The sequence below is a fragment of the Schistocerca gregaria genome, chromosome 2, assembly GCF_023897955.1.
Source record: "Schistocerca gregaria isolate iqSchGreg1 chromosome 2, iqSchGreg1.2, whole genome shotgun sequence".
Taxonomy (NCBI): Eukaryota; Metazoa; Arthropoda; class Insecta; order Orthoptera; family Acrididae; genus Schistocerca; species Schistocerca gregaria.
In genome coordinates, this window is record NC_064921.1 from 436,366,408 (window position 1) to 436,391,842 (window position 25,435).

At 37.0% G+C, this 25,435-nt stretch overlaps 1 protein-coding gene across 1 annotated transcript in view; it reads left to right on the plus strand.

Moving 5' to 3' along the window:
* Positions 1-25,435, plus strand: part of LOC126335822 (kinesin-like protein KIF19) — a 603,567-nt gene that overhangs the window by 569,611 nt on the left and 8,521 nt on the right. The window contains exon 18 of the mRNA XM_049999287.1: positions 19,346-19,397. Within this exon, the coding sequence (XP_049855244.1) occupies positions 19,346-19,397 (52 nt within the window). The remainder of the gene's footprint in view (positions 1-19,345; positions 19,398-25,435) is intronic.

Genomic DNA, 25,435 nt, shown 5'->3' on the forward strand with positions numbered 1-25,435 from the left:
TTAATTAATACATAATTAAATATATGCATTTGGATGGGCACTAGCAAGTGCACATATGTGATGCATGTTTTTAAAAAAGCTTATGAGAGGTTTTTACTTACAGTAAGTTTTACTACATGGCTACTTACTTTTCCACATAATTGCCATTTACATCTATACACTTTGTGTAATGCTGCACCAGCATCTTTAACCCCTCTGCTTAGAAGTCTGCTGCATGGGAATTGAACCAGATGGTAAGGGCAGTCTTGTGTTCACCACCCTTTTGAAATCATTGTCACCAGACCACTTTTTCAAATGCAAGAAAAGAGAACAGTCACTTGGTGCAAGGTTGGGACTGTACAGAAGGTGCTCAAAAAGTTCCCAATGAAAACCTTGAGTTTTCTCTTTGGTTTTGGCAGTGATGGGGAGGCAGATGTTGTTGTGAAGGAGGATTATGTCAAATGACAGTTTCCTACAGTGTCAATATTGGACTGCACAGTTCAGTTTGGTTAGAAGTTCACAGAATACATCAGTTATAATTGTTGACCCAACGTCCATGAAATCAATAAAAAAGCCCTTTTCATTCCAAAAAATGGTATCCATCATTTCTGTATTTGAGAAAGGAGATTGCTTAAACTATTTTGGCTTGGTTGAACTTGGATGATGCTACTGCAATGTCTTGTTGTGATTCTGTACTTGTGTATGATATCCCTATCTCATCACATGTAACCATGTGGGAAAACAAATTGTCTACATCTTGTCTATACCCCTCTAAAAATTGCCATGCTTTATGCATTCTTTGCTCTTTTTGCTGAGAGGTGAGCATTTTTGAAACCCACCTTTTACACATGTTGTGCTATCCAAGCTGTTCAGTGGTAATCCTGTAAATTGAGGTTCGAGCAACATTTTGGATTCATTAGCCAGACCACTAAGAGTCAATTGCTGATCACTTCAAAGTTTTTAGTTCACTTGATCAACAATGTCATCAGGCCAAATCCTGGGTCTGCCACTCCGCAGTTCATCATGAACATTTGTGCAGCCACTTTGAAATATTCAGCACAATTTTAGAACTTGTTTTATTTCAGGTCCATACATTATGTGTAACTTGCAATGGATTTCTGCTGCTAAAGGCCCTTTTACCAGAAAAAAATCTAATCATACCATCCACTTCACAACTGACAGGGTCTACAATGGTCTCAGCCACAGCGATCTGCTCTCAGTGACTGGCAAGTGACAACTGAATCAAACCAACACTGCAGTAGGTTTCTGAAGAGGCAGCAGAAAGCACTGCATGAGTGAAACTTTGTTTGGGCCTACCATCAGTTCAGTATTGGTCACCAACTCTCATAAAATGATATGTGATAACTTAAGTTATGGAGTACATATACTTCATAATCTCTTTTTTTTCTATGAATTTAGCTATTGGCCATAGCTAATTCTGTTGCAGTTTCCCATTCCAAAACACCATCACTATAACATGACACTTTCACAATATTTAAGAACTTTAATGTTTGTTGTCAGTGTTTACTAAAATACCAATAATAAAGTACCAGTAGGTCCAACTCTTCAACTCTCTCTGATGGCTCGTCCTTCATCTTTGTTTCCCAGTATACTCAGAAAACATGGGTCCCTCTCATCTTGGGGTCTGAATTACTTGCCCCTTCAGTCTGATCTTTCTCATCTTATGCCTCCTTCCTTCCTGAGAAAACAGCTAATAGTTCTAAAAGCTAGAAATAGGTTTCTCATTTTTAAATGTGTCTATTGATAGCCCTGGAATGTTGCCTTCTGAAGACAAGCACTGGCTAGCCATTCTGTCTCTTTGCAAAGGAAAACATGTTTTTGCATTTTAGTGTCAGAAGTGGGCTAATGACTGAGGTAGCATGGGACACATAACAAACATTCTAATTAGACATTGTGGATGCTGCAATTTGCCCATATAGCACCTAGCAGTATCTTTCACAGTAACTACCATCTATGTTTAGCTGACAGACTTTCGAACGCTATCATCTCTCAATATATTGAACATTATCAAAATATCAAAATTCCTTCCAAACCTCACTTTTACAATGAACTGGTTTAGGTCAATTTTCTTCTTCTTCTTAAACAAATGAAAAACGGAGGTGACAGGCAGAAATTCATATTGCTGTGACATGTGTGTGTGCTTTCAAAGGGCTGCTTGTGTGGCAGTGCTATGCCTTCTGCAGAGGGCACCTCAGACTTGTGTGTGTGTGTGTGTGTGTGTGTGTGTGTGAGAGAGAGAGAGAGAGAGAGAGAGAGAGAGAGAGAGAGAGAGAGAGAATCACTTTCAGAGCCTGCCATGGGCCCCAGTCTATTTAAGGTCAGCTGAGTTACACTCAGCCTCAATTATCTTCGTATGTTGCTACAGCTCTCTGTGTACACAATTTGTTCCTGCTGATTATTGCTTAATAACTGTGTTCAAGTTATTAGTGCTTCTGTGGAATTTGTGTTCAGTCTACTGGTCATGTTCTACTTGTACCTTATTACAAGATGATTGGTGACAAGTGTGGCTAAGTTATCCACACAAATATCTACTTTGGTTGGTCCTCTGTTTATTCTCATGATGGCTGATGGTGTTATGAGGGAAATTTTATCTTGTTTGGTCAAAAGAAAGAGTCATTTGCCACAGCACTGCACCACCAATTGCAGGTGCTGTACAATCAAACTAAGGAACTTCAATCACTGGCTGCTGTTTGGTCTAGTCGGTATACTCCCCAGTCTGTTTTGCCATCCATGGCCCCACTTTTTATTTGCTTCCTTTCTCTACATAGGATGAGTCTCTTGAGGAATGGGATGCATGCATGAAAGATAACACTTTCAAGCTTTTTGGATTATTGATGCTATTTTATTTCATTCCTTGTTCCTTTAATGGATATTGCCAAGTATGTATCAAATCCTATGTCAGTAGGATCCATATTCTTTAATGTTTAACCAAATGTGTGAACTTCTTTCAAAATACTGCTGTAAGTTCACCCATGTTACTACATTCTGAGTTGAACTCTACCTCTGTGTAACACAACCATCCCAACCCCATCACACTTGGGCTGCTGAACTCCATGGGTTAAGTTGTCATTGTCATTTTCTGTCCAATGTACATAAAGAGCCATACACAGATCAGTTGGTGAGAGATGCTATCATTCATTTCCCTCTGGACCATCAGGTGTGAGAGCATGCCCTCCAGTGTGAAAATCCGTCCCTCTCTGACGTTTTAGGTATTGCACAATCGTTTGAGGTGTTGCGATCTTTGGGTTACCAAATTTAGCCATGGCGTGAGGTGCCAGCACTCCAGCCCTCTCCTCCACACCAAGCTTCAGATAGTTAACAGGGTGAAAACATGGTTGTAGTGTCCTACACATGTTCACAGGGTCTATGTGGCTGGCCTTGCTTCCAGCAGCAGCCTTACCAACAAAGTAACAAGGGACGCATTCCATTCACTCATCTTGCCCTTATTGTTTCATCATCCATGAGTGACCATACTGCCCAAAATGCAGGACTACCTATCATAATTGCAACAAAAAAGGTCATATTGCTTCTGTTTGCAATGCAAAAATTCAGTACAACAATCCTGATACAGATATGGACGTAAACATTTTATCAGCTATTTTTGTCGTGCCAAACAAACTTTTCATTGATGTTATTGTTTGTACCAATAGTTGAGGTTGTCTTTTGTAGTTGCCAGCACTCCTGCTATTTTTTATTATTATTTTTTTTTTAACTTTTACGAAGTTTCCATACTTTTTTTGTGTACTCTGAAAGACTAGATTGAAGTGTAATTTAGAGTTTTTTCAACCTTCTATCATTTATCTTGAGTTTGAAGTTTCTTGTAAGGGTATCAAACCCCTTCATTAACATGTTTCTGCAATCGTGTCACTCCCATGTCCTATGTCACTCAAAGAACTTCATGTTTTTCTAGACAAAGTGGCCTATTACCATAGATTTTTTCCTGGGCCAGGCCAGCAACAATCACACAGCCATTAAATGTGCAAAGAGACTCATTTTCACTGGTCACTGGCTTGTGAGACTGCATTTCGCACCCTTAAGACTGTGTTGCTGTTTGTGCTGTGCTTAGTGACATACCAACCAGGCCACCACTTGGTTTTGCAATGAGCACTTCACAGTATGGGTTGGTGATGGTACTGGCTCACAGATATCCCAAAGTCTCCAAGTGGTCTATTACTTAGGCCTCAAAAATGCTGACTCCTGCTTAAACTAGGTACTCTCAGATATAAAAGGAAGCTTTGGCCATTGCATTTGCTGTGAAGAAATTCCATGTTTTTCTACAGTACCAAATTCCACCTGGTCACTAGTTGCCAGCATTGGTTTGCTTATTCAGTCCTTCTGCAACCTTACCAGGTAAAGTGGCACATTGCATTCAGTGTTGGGCTGTTTTCCTTTCACATTACAACTATGACAGTCATTTTTCCCCATGAATCAACATGCAAATTCTGATACTTTGTCCTTGATCAGGAGCAACTGCTTTGTTTCACATCAATCTCGCCACACAGCATATGGTTGATGGTTTTCCTGTAATTAGCACATGGATCATGAAAGCTGTAACTTTGGATCCCATTTTGCAGAAGATTATAACATTCATACAACATGATTGGCTGGATCCACCACCTTCTCATGTATCTGACCCCCTGTGTAATAATTACATCTTTTGACATCAGTTCTCTGTTGTGGATGGTGTCCTGCTTTTAGACACACATCATGTAGCCCCTCGGGTAGTGATCCCCTCAGTGTTTCTCTCGGAGGTTCTCCATTTATTATACGCAGATCATTGGAGTGTATCATCCACAAGAGTGTTGGCCTGTCACACATCTTTTGGTATGGATTGTATGGTGACATATACATCTGGTTGCCCCCATTAATAGTGTGTAAAGCTCCAAGCAGTTCCCTGGGCATTGCTGTCTCCTTGGCTTATGCCATCCCATGCATGGACTATATGGATGTGGATTTCACTGGCCTCTTTCTCAATGCTTATTGGCTGTTGGTCACTGATGCATATTCTCATTTTCCCTACGTCATTCATTGTGTTTCCACATTTAAACCATCACTGTCTCAACCTCCTCCAAAAATTTTTCACTCATAGGCTTGTACACAAGATTAGTATCCAATAATGGTCCACAAGTTTGATTGCAATAGTTTGCAGCATTTTGTGATTTCCATGGTATCTGTCACATCCTTACCTCACCATTCCATCCACAATCTAATAATGAGGTGGAATGCCTTGGATAAATGTTCCAAACTCAGGTGAAAAAGTATATTGCCATCTCTCCATCCAATTTTGCCTTAGATCAGTTTCTCTTCTCATACTGTTTCACACCATTCAGCAAGAAGAGCCCAGAGGAGCTATTCCACAGGTGCCAGCCAAGGATACGGCTACACCTCCTGCATCCTCCACCTGGACACCAACCCATGCAGGTGCTGTATTTCTTTTGGCCAGGTGTGGCTGTCTGAGCACGCAGTTTCAGACTTCACCCTACATGAGTTTCTGCTGTCATCACCAGATATCAGGGGAAACCTCTGTATAATGTGTACAAGAATGACAGGCTCTGCTTGAGATATCATCACCAACTTCACCTTCATGTTGATTGGCGGATGCCTGCCATCACTTCTGAGCCCATCCACATTGGGCATCACATCACCTGCTGCTGCTGGTTGTCCACTCGCGCAGGGGCAAGGGCATCACACTTGGTGGGTAAACCAGCAGTGCTCTGTTGCTTCTGACTCCACTGTCAGGGATTCCATCATCCACTCATGAGCAACTGCTGATGCGACCATCATCAGCACCAAAAGCATCATCACCAGAGCTGATGCCCAAGATCGATATGGAAACAGCCCCAGCATTGCCAGTGTTGCTTCATGGTTTGACATGGGACGGTGCACACAGAATTGCACTTAAGACTGCAAACTCCCACTGCAGCATTACAATTTAGACAGAACCCAGCAAATGAAGAGGACAGTGTGGACTTCTCAAAAATCTGTGCTATTCCTAAGACAGGAGGAATGCAGTCATGCGTGTACATACTTTTCAAAGGCCTTGTGTGTGGCAGTGCTACGTCATCTGCAGAGGGCACCAAAGGCTTGTGTGTGTGTGTGTGCGCTTGTGTGTGTGTGTGTGTGTGTGTGTGTGTGTGTGTGTGTGTGTGTGTGTGTGTGTGTGAGAGAGAGAGAGAGAGAGAGAGAGAGAGAGAGAGAGAGAGGGATCACCATCAGAGTCCTCCATGGGCCCCAGTCTATTTAAGGCTAGCCGAGCTATGCTCAGCTTCAGTTCTCTATATTTATTGCTACAGCTCTTTGCATACATAATTGGTTTCTGCTGAAGGTTACTTATACTGTGTTCAAGTTGTTAAGGCTTCCATGGAATAAAGTCGTGTTCAGTCTACTAGTTGTGTTGTACTTATACCTAACAACAACACATATCTGATACAAAAATTGAATGTAATTATTTTAACTTATTTTGTTTGTTGAAGATGATTACAATTTATTCATATTGTTGGAACATCAGTCTTGAGGTATTCATATTCCTGAGTGATACAGAAGATTATTAGGTTCATTTAATACTGAATACCAATACAAATAATAAAATTTCCAGGTGTTTACATTTACTATTAGCACATTTATTCCATATTTTTCAAATGATTATGCTTCAAGTAAACAATTATAACTGTGAAACAACACATATATAACACAAAACCAACTTTCTCATGTCACTACCTGGAAACTTCTAACTTGCAACTTGCCAAACAGGACGAAGATAATTTGTATGTCAAAGAAATTCTTTTAAATAACAAATTAATTTCTCATCACTAATTGTTTCTGTAGTTAAGCTAGGTTCCCACACACATCTAATGTGGCACCACAGCTTTTGGCTTCCTGTAGAGGTCTCACAAGCTACTGTTCACACAGGCAACCACAAATTCTGTGTAGTTTTCAATATGACACCAATTGAAATCGTGTGGGTGGCTATGAATGCTATATTACAGGTTATGGAATTAGAGCTGTGACAAGAATTAAATAAAAGGAAAACAAGACTCCAATGTTGAATCCAAAAATAGATTTGCACAGGAATAAATCAGGGGCCAATAAAACATTTATAAAAGAAATAACACTCAGAGATGAATATGCTATCTGTAGTGGCAAACTAACCAACAGCTGGCATGTAAATAACATTGTCAGACACATCACTCTTCCAAGATTTTAAAAACATATTGTATTAATTGATAAAGACATTCTGAACAAATAATTTTTAGTTTAACAGCTGCCACATCACACTTAGGAGATATTTCCTGCATATAACCCACAATTCATACAATGCCTAGTGTTGCAAATCATGAAGTTTATATAACTTGCATTTTTTGTTACACATATTAAGTTTATTTATTTATTCATCCAAAAATATTTTTAGTTTGTGGGATACATCATTGGTTTGCAAATATTGCACCCCCCAACCCCCCCTGCCACACAACACACATACATTAATTGCTATTATTGTGGCTCAAGAGGCTGCAAATTTGTACCTTCGAACCACTGTTTTCATTTTATTTGATAATAAAACAAAAATATACTGAAATTGAATGGAGTAGAGAAACAAATTATTCAATGATAACTGCAATGAAATGCTCATATTTTGAAATACTGTTACAAAGGAGCAGTGGTGGAAGAAAAATGGCACAACAAAGTACAACCAAGTTGAGCTTTTTGTGGCATGACAGAAGATGCATTTCTTAATATGCACCACTAGAAACTGGCAGTTCACATGTGCAACTGCTTTCATCTGCAGTACGCCACTAGCAGTGGTAACATTTTTGTTGTGTGTATGTGAATCCAACCTTTGATTTGGAAGTCCATAACAAGCGATTGTAATCTCTATGAAATTTAGGTAACCAAGTTTTGAAATAAAACCAAAAAATAATTAGTTTTTTTTTTAAATTAACATACTTTATGTATGTCACTGAAACTCTCTGAAATTCAAGATTGCAGTATTGAACTATCTGTATCATATAGTAAATATATGGAGTGTGCTGAGTTGTTCAATATAATGTGCAAGTGGCCCATTCACAAGCTCCATTATGATAGGCACCCCCCCTCCCCCCACCTCCCCCTTCCGCCCTCTGCCCCCCCCCCCCCCCCCCCCACACACACACACACACAAGGATTTTGAATTTTGCAAGCATGAAATGTGAGTAGATTTCTGATCTGACAGTCCACTGTAGTCAAACATTTAACATAAAATACCTAATAATAATAATAAGTTTCTGAAAAAAAGTTCCCTGAAAGTCATGTATCTTTAGTATTGAGTAAGTGCTGTGGATACAATGATATTCAGTTACACAAGTTACATAAATGAACTGACACATTATGCTGACATTTCATTTGTTTAAAAGAGGCATAATTTGCATGTTGTTATTAATCAGATACAATAATGGAAAAATAAATATCAAATGAAAAAATGTTTATCTCCTTTAGTAATGATATTATATTCCTTACATGTAGTTTCACAGCATATCTACATCAACCAAAAGTATATTTCAGAAGGTTAATGTTCCAAAAAATGTACAACAATTTCATTCAAATTAGGACACAATGAAAAAATTTTTAGTATTGGATTAGATGCCAAAATTCTACATAATTTTTATATTTCAATAACAGTCTTTTAACTTCTTATTCACTTTTTTGTTGAACCCTATTCTATTTGAAAAATAAATAAATCAAGTAATGATTCTGTTACAACACTCTGGTGGTACAAAATGCTAGTCGGCATATATCATTGTGCTACAAATATTTTCCACAAACAATCATTAACGTAAGACATGTTTTTGTCACATAGTTTTTGATGTAGTCAGCAAACTTTTTTCAAAGCCATCAAAACCACAGTAAACACATTATAAACCTTCATCATATTCAACAATACAAACACGTAAGATGTGACGCAACTGATCGTGATCCACCACAATTCAGAATGAAGTTTCCTAACACTGACATCATCATCTTCCACATTATCATCACAAAACACTATTCAATAATACCTCAATACAGCCTGTATCAGATCAATAACTTATCATAACACTTCACCCTAATGCTTCATCATTGCATTACACATAGACACATTGCATCATCATACTCATCTTGTCAGCGTCACATTACAAAAATACTCTGAACACAGAGTATCAATAATGAAACAAAAAGAAAACCAGTACATTTCTTTTCATTTAAGTTCTTCTGAAAAATATTGTCGTCAGTAATCAGGATTACTCACAGAATCACTCCTAGCTCTCACTTCTAATAATTTTCAAAACTTGTCCTACCTATATGGTCTGAAAAACAGCCTCATTTCTTAAATGACATGTGTAGTAGCAATAATGTAGTTTGGACAATACTCAAGAGTTGTTAATATGCAAGAAATTTCACCTTATTAGCCATTGTAGTTCTCCTATAATAATTATATTAAAATGCTAACTGTAATACCTAGAATGTGACAACAGCTACTATCAAGTCTGACCTATCTGACCTTGTTTCCAAACAGACACAAATTCACACAGATATACTACAGCAGTTCCCCAAATATGTCAAAAATCAAGTACAAAGATTTCCGTACAACTAGATGGCACAAAAATATCAAAATACATTAAGAGACTCCATTTTTCCAAAATATTTTTTAATTATAAACTATAAAATTAAAAGTTCATTTTAAAAAAGTAGAATATTTTTTAGATGTACCTAAGATTTATCAAAAAGGCACAGTACTGACTTAAATAGTTTTCATTTCAGCAAAATAATTTAAAAATAGTAACAAACATCACCCTTAAAAGTTTCTAAAAACCAAATCATAATAGAAAGACCTAGTGCACAAGAATTATTTCATGAAAAAATACTTTATTCTCTATTACAAATTTTACCACAGAATCTTGAATGGGTCTTGAGCTCAAGCCTTGTACAGAGATTTCTTTCTTCTCTCACACCTCCAGGAAAATTTTCATTGTTTCTACCTTCCTTTTGATTGTCCAGCTAGTTTTTCAGCCACAATTATCAAATTATTTGCTAAGGATAGTCATTTTTTGTACCTTGCTTTTGATTGTTCAGCTAGTTTTTCAGCTACAATTATCAAATTATTTGTTAAGGAGAGTCACATTTTCTCTCAGTTCACATTTGTTCATAAATGCAGGTACCTTCAATGCTTTGTCACACCTTGTATGATTACTGCAGTGGGTGAGTGGTGTAGTAGTAGTCTGAAAATTTGAAAGTGATTGAACATGCCAAGGAGGAGTGCTCACAGGTCTATCTCAGGAAGCGTATGGCTTCAGATATACTGCTACTGGAATACAAAGAAAAGTCTCACTGCAAATTTACTAGAGTACAATGGGTGCAAAATAAAGAGTTGTATCTATCATTGAGTCTGATAGAACGTGGGATGGTGAAAGTGAAGCATTCAGTGATTACATTATGAATGTGGACCTCGAACCTTGTAATTAAGTGTCTATACCCTTGCCAACACACACACACACCCTGACAAAAAATTAGTGCTCTTCGCACATCTGACACAGATTAAATGCAGGGTGATTCATAAAGATATGCAAATATTTTAATATGTTATTTTACAAGTGAAACTAAAGAAAAAGTTCATATAAACATAGGTCCACAAAGGTTTGGTTACGGAGTTATGGCTGATAAAAGATTTTGCCTGAAATTTAGCAACTTCTCTAATATGAAGCTATTACAAAACTGTATGAGGTTAAATTAAAGCACAATTTCCATTTATTTTGTTGTTAATCTAATAAAACATGTCACAGACATGTATATGCAGTAGTTTTCCAGAATATCCAGAGAAGCAAAGACATTATATCGTAAAATTTTTAATTTATTAACTACTTGGCACAATTAGCTTTTTAAATTTCAGACAATTCCACAAAGTTTTCAACAGAAGTTCTATGGAATTTAATTTTGGAAAAATGATGCTAATAACAACAAAACTGAAACTGTATGAATGTATTAGATAATCTGCTTTCATTAATACAATAGCTCATATGAATTCATATTAAACTGGAAAAAACAAAGCTCAGTGTTAAGGAAGTTGTACAGTGTACACACAATTTCATGACACATTAACAGTAAATGTTCAGATATGTCTCCACCAAGTGCAATGTGTTCAAGCTGCATGTGTATGAACAGATTTTGTTCTTCTTATTGAATTCATAATGTAAGCAAGTAGTGAATCACGTGTATTGACTTTCATAAACTATGTCTTTCATCCATCATCATACACAAAAAGTAATTGGTGTTAAATCACACAAAGTGGGTGGCCACAGATGTGTAGCACCACAAACAATCCATTTTTATGGAAATCTTCATTTAAATATGTAGTAGCTGCATTCATGAAATGTTGAGGTGCACCATCATGTTGTAAATACATTGGCAATTGCATAGCATGTGGAACAACTTTGAGCAAGCGAGGGATTTCTTCTTGAAGGAATAGCAAGTACCTCTTGACAGTTGGACATCCTGGGAAAATGAATGGTCCAATAAAGTGTGTGTTGATTATACCACACAAAAACATTTATGCTAAATTGCTGCTTGGAAATTGTGTTGCACTGTTGCATCTGGGTTTGCTTCAGACCATATGCGCTCCTTATGTAAATTTTTTATACCATCTCAAGTAAATCATGTCTCATCAGTGAATAAAATGTATTTGTGTAACTACCAATTAGTATTTAACCAGCTGCACTACTCCAAGTGAAGGGCAAGATCTCCTGCATGTAACAGATGCACTTTTTGTTTATGGTAAGGATACAGATTATTGTACTTGTGAGTATGCCATACTTTAGATTGTGAAATGCCTAATCATTGAGAGATACGTCATGTACTGGCACCTGAATTGTTGAACTGCATCCATAATATCCTCTTCATTGTCTTCACATATCAAGCACTCAAACTGATTATGAATGCTAGGTAGGGAACCTGTCTCTCATAATATTCAAAATACTCTACTAATGGTTCATCCATTTGTAACCTTCCAAGTTGGATAATGTATGTAATATCCATTAGCTGCAGCCATAGCATTACCATCACATTTGCCATAAATAAACATCATATCGACATATTCCTCTGTCGTAAATTTGAAAGGAATCCCTATTTCATAAATAATCTACAAATTACAACAGTTACTATGTGGGTTCACTAAATACACTGTTGTTATTATGTTCTTTCACTGAACGATACAGAAAACTAACTTGTCTCAAGGATAGGAAATGACTGAAACAACTCACTAATGGTTGCCGCATTGACATAAATGTTTTTACATTCTTAATGGAAAGTAAACAAATTTACTTTGCTTCTCAAGGATGTTTAGGAAAACTGCTGCGGATACGCATCTGGGACACATTTCATTAGATTCACCAGATCAATAACAACAAAACAAATGGAAATTGTGATTTACTTTAACCTCGTACAGTTTTGCAATGGCTTCATATTAGCGAAGTTGCTAAATTTCAGACAAAATCTTTTATTACCCATAAATCCATAACTAAACATTTGCAGACCTATATTTATATGAACTTTTTTGTTTGGTTTACTTGAATAATAACATATTAAAATATTTCCGTATATTCATGAATCACCAGGTATGTGCTCAAAAAATACTTACATTAGATTAGAAGAATTAAAATAATCAATTTTTGACAATATAATGTAAATGGATAGATAGAAAATGTACTCATCAAGCAACAGCTGTAGAACACACATATAAAAAAATAGATATTACTTGTGCAAGCTTTTGGAGCCAATGGCTCCTTCTTCCAATGGAAGGGCTGAAGGGAAGGAAGAGGGGTAAAGGGAAAGGAACTGGAGTCGTTTAGGAAAAGGGGTAGTGTTCAGAAATACCACTCGGAACCCCAGGTCAGGGGAGACTTACCGGATGGGCAGTAGCTTTTTATATCTTCAATATAAAACACACTTATATTTTTATCAAGTTGCATATTGTTCTTCACTCCATACCTAAAATGACCCTGTAAGGGAAGAAAGAGCCTGAGACAAACTTGCAGGACTCTATGGAAATGGAAAGTAAACTTGAGTGCAATAAACAATTATATCATCCTATATTACTGCAAAATGCACCAGCCCTGTTTTCCTTGAACTCAGGATGTATAAAAATATTATGTGTATTTGTTGTTTTCAGTGTTATTTTCTCACAATGCCAACTAATCCCAACAGCTACATCCATCCCATTTAGTTCCTTGTCATAACCAATGGTCCTTTTTAAATGACCCTTGTGTCTAATAACAGTTTTAAATCTACAGCTTTAACTACCTTTAGTAGATATTTGACTGTTGTTCACAATGCATAAAATAAGTGTGCATTAAAAAATTAGCTCCTTTTTGGATCTAGGAGGGTTGGAACTTAAATAATGGCAACTATTTATTCACAACTGATACAAAAGAGTTACATGTTTGCACCTGTTACTGGCCTTCAAAGTAGTCACCAGCATTGTGTAGAACCTGTTGCCAGTGGTGTGGATGGCATAGTATACCGTTAGCAGAGCCTGTTATGATGATGTTGTGAATGGAGCGGTCTACTGCCTGTCAAATCTCTGGAACAGTTCTGAAGCGAATGCCATGAATTGGTTCCTTCATCTTCAGAATCAAATCAAAGTCACAAGGACTTAAATCTGGGGAGTATGGTGGATGGTACAGTACTTCCCAGTCCTGTCGACTGAAGAGAGCAGCCACAATTTGTGCTGCATGCTCCCATGCATTGTCATGCAAAATGATGGGTGGGTTGTGCAGAAACTGTTGCCGCTTCTTTCACTAGCTCTTGAACACCTTGATGAGACTGTCATGCTGTATAACCTCTGGCACATTCAATCTTGATCCAACTCCATTGTTCTTGTTTTGAAAACATAGTGACACCATTACTTTAGACCGCTCTCTCACAAGTGATCGTGTTTCCCTTGATTATGTGCACGCTGGTGATGTGGAATGGGGAAGTCCATTTGCTTGGAGGTAAGGTAGGTATGTCAACAATGTGTACTATCAGCGACAATAGTAGATTCCATTGCATAGTGTCTCCACAGCAGTGTTGCCACTATTTAACTTCCAACCTACACCCTTAGTGACATGGCTGTTAGGGAGGGGAAGGAATCCAGTGTGTACTCTATGTACATACCAGGAGGAGTCATTCTACGTTTGGAATGAGTGCTTCTGAATGCCACACAGGGTGCACCAAACTGCAGGTAGAGGCTCATGTTGGTACTAATGATGTGTGTCACTGAGGATCAGATGAGATTCTCTCTAGTTTCAGGCAGCTAGCTGAAGCAGTAAAGACTTCCAGGTTCTGGTAAATAGGTCAGGAGTCCCACTACATGCAGAAAGTGGCTCCACAAGTAGCGGGGACTGTATAGAGGGGATTGGACAAATTTATAGGTTAGAGGATTTTTGGAAAGTGCAGAAAGGGCTTCAGTTTGAAAGAGTGCAGGAGGAACACAGGAAGATGGTGGACATAGGAACATTCAATATTGTAGTTGTGAACTGCCATAGCTGTGTTGGAAAAGAACCAAAGCTCCAAGCTCTAATAGAAAGTACTGAAACTCAAATTTTACAGGCACTGGCCAGAAATAAGTTCAGCCAAAATTTTTACAGAGGACCTAACTGTGTTCAGAAAGGACAGATTAAATACTGTTGGTGGTGGAGTGTTTATTGTTGCCAGAAGTAGTTTACCTTGGAGTGAAATTGAAGAAAATAGTTCCTGTGGGTTAGTATGGGTAGAGATTATACTTGTCAACTGAAATAAATTAATAATTGGTTCCTTTTACTGACCCCCATGGGCGACATGATACAGTGTCCAAACAGTTCAAAGAAAACTTGAATGTCATTCCAAACAGGTTCACCACTCATCTACCCTCAATATGTTGGAGAAAATACATGTTTAAAGTCAGTGACACATTAAACATCATCCAAAATCATACTGAATGCCTTCTCATAAAATTATTTTGAAGAACTAGTTCAGGAGCTCCCTTGAAGTGTAAATGGTTGCAAAAACATGCTTGACCTCTCAGCAACAAATAATCCTGACCAAATAGAGAGCATCTTGACAGATACAGGGATTAGTGACCGTAAGGTTGTTGTAGACTGAATACACAATATCCTCACCCACAGCAAATAAACACAAAATACAACCATTTAAAAATCAGATAAATGGTCACTTGACACCTTCCTAAGTGTCAATGTCCACTCCTTCCAGACTGACTATGTAAGTGCAGACCAGATGTGGTATAAATTCAAAGAACTAGTATCAATGGCAGTTGAGAGATATGTACCAAATAAATCAATAAAAGATGGCACTGGTCCCCATGACATGATTTCCTGTCAGAAAGGTAAAAGTTTATAATAACTGACAGAAGTCATCAAGCACAACAGAAGTAATAGCCAGCATTCCCAGAGAAAGTATTATAGTCCCTCTGTTATTCTTGATCTATATAAATGTTTTAGGAGACAATCTGAGCAGCTTTCTTAGGTTGTTTGTAGGTGGTGCTCTCATTTACCATTTTCCATTTACCATTTATGTAAAGTTGTCAGATGATCAAAATGAATTGCAAAATGATTTAGACAAGATGGAATGATCACAATCTTTGCTTTGCTTCCCCCAAAGCAAAGATTGTGATTTATTGACAGAATACTTACAAAATGTAACAGGTCTATTGAACAGACTGTTTGCACTACACTTGTCTGGCGTCTTCTAGAGTAAAGCTATGGAGAGTGGGATCCACATCAGATAGAATTGGTAGGGGAGACTGAAAAACTTTAGAGAAGGTCAGCTCATTTTGTACCATTTCAAAACAGAACAGAGAGTGCCACATATATAATGCATGGATTGGGTTGTGCAGTCGCTAAAACGAATCTGTTTTTCACTGTGGCAGTATCTTCTCATGAAATTCGAAACACAGACTTTCTCCTTAGTGTGTGAAAATATTTTGTTAGTGCCTACTTACATAGGAAGAAATTATCATCATAACAAAATATGAGAAACCAGAGCTTGCACAGAAAGATTTTAGTGTTCAGTATTCCTGCACATTGTTCTCAAGTGGGACAATAGAGCTTAAAGGTGGCTCGATGAACCCTCTACCAGGCACTTAATTGTGAATTGCAGAATAATCACGTAGATGTACAGGTATGAGGTTTGACATGATAGTATATCAACACATCATCACCATAATAATGCTGCTTGCTCATAACAAGGACTGGCAACCATCCATTACTGAAAATGACAGTCTTTGAATAAAGATTCCGTTAGTACATCTTTTTGAAATGATGTATTTCTTTTCCTTATTAGACTTGGCTGCTTATGGCCCAGGCACAAAAATTTCAAACTTATGGTTTGCACTGTTGTTAACACTAGCAAACAAGCATCAGTAAACTGATAATGAGTTTAAACAGTTGGTGAGCACAAGTGAAGAACATTTGAATGATTGATCATACACAGTACACATTTTCTGACATTCCATTGGCTGTTGAGATTTCATTGAAACTTCCAAGAAAGTTTGCTCACTCTGCACTCATTTGGATGTGAACAAACTGTGAAAGAACTGTTAATGTCATGTCAACAAAATGGAGAAATGAATAAAATGGGCATTCAGTTGAATGGAATTATCTGTATATTTGAAATTGAACAAAATTTACTCAGAATTTTCTGAAAAAATTAAGAAATGCACATTTTTAAAGGCTGTCGAAAAGTGGAACTTAATATAATTACTTTTGGATTAAGGGAGACCACTCAGAAAAAGCTGAATCATGGAGTCACAGACAGGCGCAAACAAAAAGAAAGAAAATTTACTACCTTTCAGAATGGCCCTTTTTTGAGCTAGAGTAAAATACATACAGTAAACACAAGCACACAAGCCTGGAAAAGGATCACTCCAAAAGGTAGCATGTTGTCTTTTTTTGTGTGTGTGCTTATCTGTGACTCCATGCTTCGACTTTTGCTGAGTGGTTTCCTTTAATACAAAAGTATTTAAATTCTGTAAGAACTTTACCAATACATATATAATCTATGACATTAAAAGCTTACTGTAGCTTTAGTTTTGAAGGTTTCAAATATTTTCAAACGTTTTCTGTGGCCTTAGCTTTAAAAATTTAAGATATTTTCGAAACATTTTTTTCTTAATTACAGAATTAATATTTTAACTGACTTAAATGAGTATTGAAATCATGAATTTTTTATGATTAATGAATTGACACATTTTTACCATTTTAAATTGCTTTTGAAGTTTTTAGAAATTGTTCATTCATAATAATATTAATTCTTGAATCACATGTCAATAAGAAAATACTAAAGAAAGAAATAAAATGAATATATTTTCTAGTGTCAAAGTCCTGATAATGACCTTTATTTTGACTCAACAGAATTAATAATCCTACTCAGAACAGTTGCAAAAATTCTACAGTACTATGGGAAAATGAAATATAATTTACTGCATTATAGGAAACTTAAAAAATAACCACAAATAAGGTGTTTATAGTAGGAGCATCACAATGTTTTGTTCAGTGCCTGTATTAGCATGAAGTGCAATAGCTGCTCACTAGTCATGGCCGAAAAATTCACTAACTTTATTTCTACTTTGATGTAACTAGACATTTATAGATTCTTTGTTAATATAATAATGTACACAGCTATTAAAACCAAAATGACACCTGTTAACAGTTTCCGAGCAATGTAGTACCAACCAGTAATTAATCCACTGCACTCATATTCCCCATCCATTCAGCCATATTTATTTTTTCTTTGGTTTAAAAAATTGTTTGAGATTATTTCAAAAGAATACAACCAATTTCATTCCCCATCTTTATCAAATTTAAGCTTGTGCTCATTTCCAATGATCTTGCCATACTAATATTCCTTAATTTTGTAAGCAGTTGCCTGTACACTGAGGTGACGAAGGTCATGGGACACCTCCTAATATCATGTCAGACAACCTTTTGTCTGGCATAGTGCAACAACTTGACATAGTATTAACTCAAGAAGTTGTTGGAAGTTCTCTCCAAAAATATTTTGTCATGCTGCCACTATCACCATCCATAATTGCAAGAAAGTTTCCAGTGTAGGATTTTGTGTACAAAATGACCTCTCCATTATGTCCCATAAATGTTTCATGGGATTCATCTCAGGAAATCTTAATGGCCAAATCATTATCTTGAATTATCTAGAATGATTTTTCAAACCATTTCCGTGGCACATTCTTATCCATAAAAATTCCATTGTTGTTCAGGCATGACATGCGTGAATAGCTGCAAATTGTCTCCCAGTAGCCAAATATAACAATTTCTACTCAATGATCCATTCAGTTGGAACAAAGGACCCAGTCAATTCCATGTAAACACAACCCACACCATTATGGTGCCACCACCAGCTTGCACAGCACCTTGTTGACAATTTGGGTCCATGACTTCTTGAGGTCTGTGCCACACTCGAACCCTACCAGCAGCTCCTACTAGCTGAAAGTGGGATGCATCTGACCAGGCCAATCATCGAGTGTCCAAACAATATGGTCATGAGCCCAGGAGGTGCACTGCAGGTGAAGGCATGCTATTAGCAAATTCATTTGCTTCGGTTGTCTGTTGCCATAGCCCTTTAACACCAAATTTCACCACACTGTCCTAATGGGTACATTCACTGTACATCCCACATTGATTTCCATGGTTATTTAATTGAAAATGCTGCTGATGTTGGTCAATACATTGTCCATAATAAGAGGTAATGCCTGAAATCTGGCATTCTCGGTACACTCTTGACATTGTGAATCTTGGAATACTGAGTTCCCTAATGATTTCCAAAATGGAATCTCCCATTCATCTACCTCCAAGTACTATTCTGCATTCAGAGTTTTTTAATTCCTTTCATGCAGCCACAATCTTGTTTCAACCCTTTTCACATGACTCATCTGAGTACAAATGACAGCTCCATCAATGCACTGTCTTTTCTACATTGTTACTATCATCATCTGTATATATATATATATATACACCACTATCCCTTGACTTTTGCCACCTCAGTGTAACAGTGTCACAACTGTAGCACATTTGAATGTTTTAGAACGCTTATGTAGGACTGTTTACTAATTGACTACAATTTAATCAGAGTCCATTATTTAACAAATTTCACTGGTGTACTGTCTACATTACAATAGCCATTATAAAAAAAAACTGGATTATCTCACTCAAGTTCCAGTGATGACAAAGTACAGTTGAATGTTAAATATTAAGTAAATATTCTGAGACCACTCTGTAAATAATGATTTTTTTGTATGGTTTTCTTTTGGCAAATATACAGCAGTTTTACCTCAATTTGTCTTGTGTTTCAGAAGTGGTCTGAGGAGGAGTGCAAGTCAGAATAATTTATCTTCTGCAAGACAGGTACAGTTTAAATGTAGTTAGAATCAATTTTGGTTGCATATTTTAGTTACATGTACTTTGCTTTTCACAAAATGTGACCATATTTTTTCATGGATCCCAGGGAAAAAAGTCACTGAAATATGGAAAGTAGTCAAATTATGTTTTTTAAAAGCATGATACATTATAAAAGTAAAGACTTAAAGTTACCAAAAATTTTAATATTATAGTATTGATATGAATTCATTATAACCAAATTTCACAGCTTTGAGTATCCTTGTAAAAATCATTTCTAGTTCAACTGATTGAGTTGTCTAACAGATGGCAGCTCAAATCCCCATCTGGCCATTCACATTTAGGTTTCCCATGCTCTTCAGAAACTGCTTAAGAAAAATGCCAGGACGATTCCTTTGAAAAGGACACAGCTGATTTTCCTCCCCAATTTGCAATTGTACTCATTGGCTTTAAAATATTAAACCTTAATCTTCCTTTTCCCATATTAAAATCAAATCTGGGTGCATGATAATGATCATTGTTACAATTTAAATAGTTTTTTCATGGATCCCAGGGAAAAAAGTCACTGAAATATGGAAAGTAGTCAAATTATGTTTTTAAAAGCATGATACATTATAAAAGTAAAGACTTAAAGTTACCAAAAATTTTAATATTACAGTATTGATATGAATTCATTATAACCAAATTTTACAGCTTTGAGTATCCTTGTAAAAATCATTTCTAGTTCAACTGATTGAGTTGTCTAACAGATGGCAGCTCAAATCCCCATCTGGCCATTCACATTTAGGCTTCCCATGCTCTTCAGAAACTGCTTAAGAAAAATGCCAGGACGATTACTTTGAAAAGGACACAGCTGATTTTCCTCCCCAATTTGCAATTGTACTCATTGGCTTTAAAACATTAAATCTCAATCTTCCTTTTCCCATATTAAAAACAAATCTGGGTGCATGATAATGATCAGTGTTACAATTTAAATAGTTACTTTGAGTCAGTTACTTGTTGTTTTTGTGGTCTTCAGTACTGAGACTGGTTTGATGTAGCTCTCCATGCTACTCTATCCTGTGCAAGCTTCTTCATCTCCCAGTACCTACTGCAACCTACATCCTTCTCAATCTGCTTAGTGTATTCATATCTTGGTTTCCCTCTACGAATTTTACCCTCCACACTACCCTCTAATAATAAATTGGTGATCCCTTGATGCCTCAGAACATGTCCTACCAACCAATCCCTTCTTCTCGTCAAGTTGTGCCACAAACTTCTCTTCTCCCCAATCCTATTCAATACTTCCTCTTTAGTTATGTGATCCACCCATCTAATCCTCAGCATTCTTCTGCAGCACCACATTTTGAAAGCTTCTATTCTCTTCTTGTCTAAACTAGTTCTAGTCCATGTTTCACTTCCATACATGGCTACACTCCATACAAATACTTTCAGAATTGACTTCCTGACACTTAAATCTATACTTGATGTTAACAAATTTCTCTTCTTCAGAAACGCTTTCCTTGCCATTGCCAGTCTACATTTTATATCCTCTCTACTTCATTCATCATCAGTTATTTTGCTCCCCAAATAGCAAAACTCCTTTACTACTTTAAGTGTCTCATTTCCTAATCTAATTCCCTCAGCATCACCCAATTTAATTCAACTACATTCCATTATCCTCATTTTGCTTTTGTTGATGTTCATCTTATATCCTCCTTTCAAGACACTGTCTATTCCATTCAACTGTTCTTCCAAGTCCTTTGCTGTCTCTAACAGAATTACTATGTCATCGGTGAACCTCAAAGTTTTTATTTCTTCTCCATGGATTATAATTCCTACTCAGAATTTTTCTTTTGTTTCCTTTACTGCTTGCTCAATATACAGATTGAATAACATCGGGGAGGGCTACAAACCTGTCTAACTCTCTTCCCAACCACTGCTTCCCTTTCATGTCCCTCAACTCTTATAACTGCCATCTGATTTCTGTACAAATTGTATTTTACCCCTGCCACCCTTAGAATTTGAAAGAGAGTATTCCAGTCAACATTGTCAAAAGCTTTCTCTAAGTCTACAAATGCTAGAAACATAGGTTTGCCTTTCCTTAATCTTTCTTCTAAGATAAGTCTTAAGGTCAGTATTGCCTCACGTGTTCCAGTATTTCTATGGAATCCAAACTGATCTTTCCCGAGTTCGGCTTCTACTAGTTTTTCCATTCATCTCTAAAGAATTCGTGTTAGTATTTTGCAGCTGTGGCTTATGAAACTGATAGTTCGGTAATTTTCACATCTGTCAATGCCTGCTTTCTTTATGATTGGAATTATTATATTCTTCTTGAAGTCTGAGGGTATTTCACCTCTTTCTTACATCTTGCTCACCAGATGGTAGAGTTTTGTCAGGACTGGTTCTCCCAAGGCCGTCAGTAGTTCCAATGAAATGTTGTCTACTTTGGGGGCCTTGTTTTGTCTCAGGTCTTTCAGTGCTCTGTCAAACTCTTCACGCAGTATTGTATCTCCCATTTCATCTTTATCTGCATCCTCTTCCATTTCCATAATATTGTCCTCAAGTACATCGCCCTTGTATTGACCCTCTATATACTCCTTCCACCTTTCTGCTTTCCCTTCTTTGCTTAGAACTGGGTTTCCATCTGAGCTCTTGATGTTCATACAAGTGGTTCTCTTATCTCCAAAGGTCTCTTTAATTTTCCTGTAGGCAGTGTCTATCTTACCCCTAGTGAGATAAGCCTCTACATCCTTACATTTGTCCTCTAGCCATACCTGCTTAGCCATTTTGCATTTCCTGTCAATCTCATTTTTGAGACGTTTGTATTCCTTTTTGCCTGCTGCATTTACTGCATTTTTATGTTTTCTCCTTTCATCAATTAAATTCAATATTTCTTCTGTTACCCGAGGATTTCTACTAGCCCTTGTCTTTTTACCTACTTGATCCTCTGGTGCCTTCACTACTTCATCCCTCAAAGCTACCCATTCTTCTTCTACTGTATTTCTTTCCCCCATTCCTGTCAATTGTTCCCTTATGCTCTCCATGAAACTCAGTACAACCACTGGTTCTTTCAATTTATCCAGGTCCCATCTCCTTAAATTCGCACTTTTTTCAGTTTCTTCAGTTTTAATCTACAGGTCATAACCAATAGATTGTGGTAAGAGTCCACCTCTGCCCCTGGAAATGTCTTACAATTTAAAACCTGGTTCCTAAATCTCTGTCTTACCATTATATAATCTATCTGATACCTTTTAATATCTCCAGGATTCTTCCATGTATACAACCTTCTTTTATGATTCTTGAACCAAGTGTTAGCTATGATTAAGTTGTGCTGTGTGCAAAATTCTACAAGGTGGTTTCCTCTTTCATTTCTTATCCCCAATCCATATCCACCTACTAGGTTTCCTTCTCTCCCTTTTCCTACATTCGAAATCTAGTCACCCATGACTATTAAATTTTCATCTCCCTTCACTATCTGAATAAATTTCTTTATTTCATCATACATTTCATCAATCTCTTCATAATCTGCAGAGCTAGTTGGCATATAAACTTGTACTACTGTAGTAGGTGTGGGCTTCGTATCTATCTTGGCCACAATAATGCATTCACTATGCTGTTTGTAGTAGCTTACCCGCATTCCAATTTTCCTATTCATTATTAAACCTACTACTGCATTACCCCTGTTTGATTTTGTGTTTATAACCCTGGAGTCACCTGACCAAAGTCTTGTTCCTCCTTCCACTGAACTTCACTAATTCCCACTACATCTAACTTTAACCTATCCATTTCCCTTTTTAAATTTTCTAACCTACCTGCCTGATTAAGATATATGACATTCCACGCTCTGATCCATAGAACGCCAGTTTTCTTTCTCCTGATAATGACATCCTCTTGAGTAGTCCCTGCCCAGAAATCCAAATGGGGGACTATTTTACCTCCGAAATATTTTACCCAAGAGGACGCCATCATCATTTAATCATACAGTAAAGCTGCATGCCCTCGGGAAAAATTACGGCCGTAGTTTCCCCTTGCTTTCTGCCGTTCGCAGTACCAGCACAGCAACACCGTTTTGGTTATTGTTACAAGGCCAGATCAGTCAATCATCCAGACTGTTGCTCTTGGAACTACTGAAAATGCTGCTGCCCCTCTTCAGGATCCACGCGTTTGTCTGGGCTCTCAACAGATACCCCTCCATTGTGGTTGCACCTATGGTATGGCTATCTGTATCGCTGAGGCACGCAAGCCTCCTCACCAACCACCAACGGCAAGGTCCATGGTTCATGGGGGGGTCAGTTACTTATAGAATTCAAACTGATTGTTATTCAGTACCATGCAATAAGCTTATAGTGCCTTAAAGTGATAGATGAAACACACTGTAGATGTATTTACAGGACTTTTTTTCAGAAGTGCTAAAAACAACTTCAGCATTTACTAGATACAGGTTTCTTACTTAAATACTAAATACAGTATCCATGCAAATTTCAATATAGTAACATTAATGATTCATTTTCTTAATGGAAATTTCAATGTTCTACAAGTAGGTGTGATGATGTTACTCAACTGACAGTTTGAAACTAACCACTATAGTAATAATACTGAATGGTTTGACACCATAATGTCCAAAAGATCTAACATATTTCAGTTGAACTATCGTACATAAATAAGTAAAAGAACCATAGGATAGATTGTCTAGTGGTTATAAAGATATTTGGAGACATGACTCAGTATATCTTTGGATTCAGTTAACTTCAATGATTTGCATGTAAAGCATTAGTAAATAGTTAACTTGATCATGAAAATAAAAAGAAGAGAATTGATTTTGGAGACTGACATGGGACATAGGTAACTCAGACACCAGAGTGTCCTCCTGATGAAGGAAGTGGGGAGAAAAAGGGGGAGGAGAAGGCACTGGAGAAAGTATTAGGTTCCAGATAGTACAATTTTAAGTTCTATGTCAGATTTAGTTCAGAGATGATACATAGGACAGACAATAAAATGGAATTTGGGTCCTTTTATCACTCACCAGGCTCATCTGATGTAACTGAAAGGTTTGGAGAAAACTTCATTTCACTTGTACTTAAGGAAAGTCGGGATGATCCACTCCTCCATGTTAATTTTAGCAAATAGAAGGAACATTTTTTCTAAAACCATTAAACATATTGCTCTGAAATTTGGACTTCATGTTCGTTGAATATTTCTCTACAAAGTTATAATGCCATGTTAAGATATATTTATTGGTTCTTGTTTCACAATTTCTTTAAACAGATACTTATTTTTTTCTCTAAAAATTTGCACTTTTTCTTCTATAACTCTTGAATTATACAATATTTTTTAGAATTTGTTATAAAAATGAAGGAAAGAAGTAAACAATATTGTGTGTGCACTGATATGAAACTTCCTGGCAGATTAAACCTGTGTGCCAGACCGAGACTCAAAGGTAGGAGATGAGGTACTGGCAGAAGTGGGGTTGTGAGGACGGGGTGTGAATCATGCTTGGGTAGCTCAGTTGGTAGAGCACTTGCCCACAAAAGGCATAGGTCCCGAGTTCGAGTCTTGGTCTGGCACACAGTTTTAATCTGCCAGGAATTTTAATATTGTGTATAAATTTCATTCATATATTGTCAGCAGTTTTTGAGAAAATGTCCCTCAAATACGAAAATTTTAAAGTTACGGGAAATGGCTTCCAAAGTTTTTTAATACATTTTTGCCCCATGTGATGGATTATCAGCTTCCTCTTCTTTTTCCAGTGTTCGTTTCCTTTCCAATGGTATTTTCTTCCCTTTTTCTACATGTTGTAGACTCTTGTCTCTTCTTCCTGCACCTCTTAGTCTTCCTTCTTTGATAAGGCACATTGTGGAAATGGTGTTGTGTCGTGGTTGAAAACCTAAACGTTTCAGCACATCACATTTGATTATGTTTCCTTCAGTGTATGTTGCCACTGCATCATACACTCCAAAATGCAATGTTTTTATCTGTACAGACACTCTTTTGTGAATCCTAATCCAAATTAAATTATTTCCACTTTCATTTGTATTTTGTATTTTTGCATGTAAACACTTTTCCAA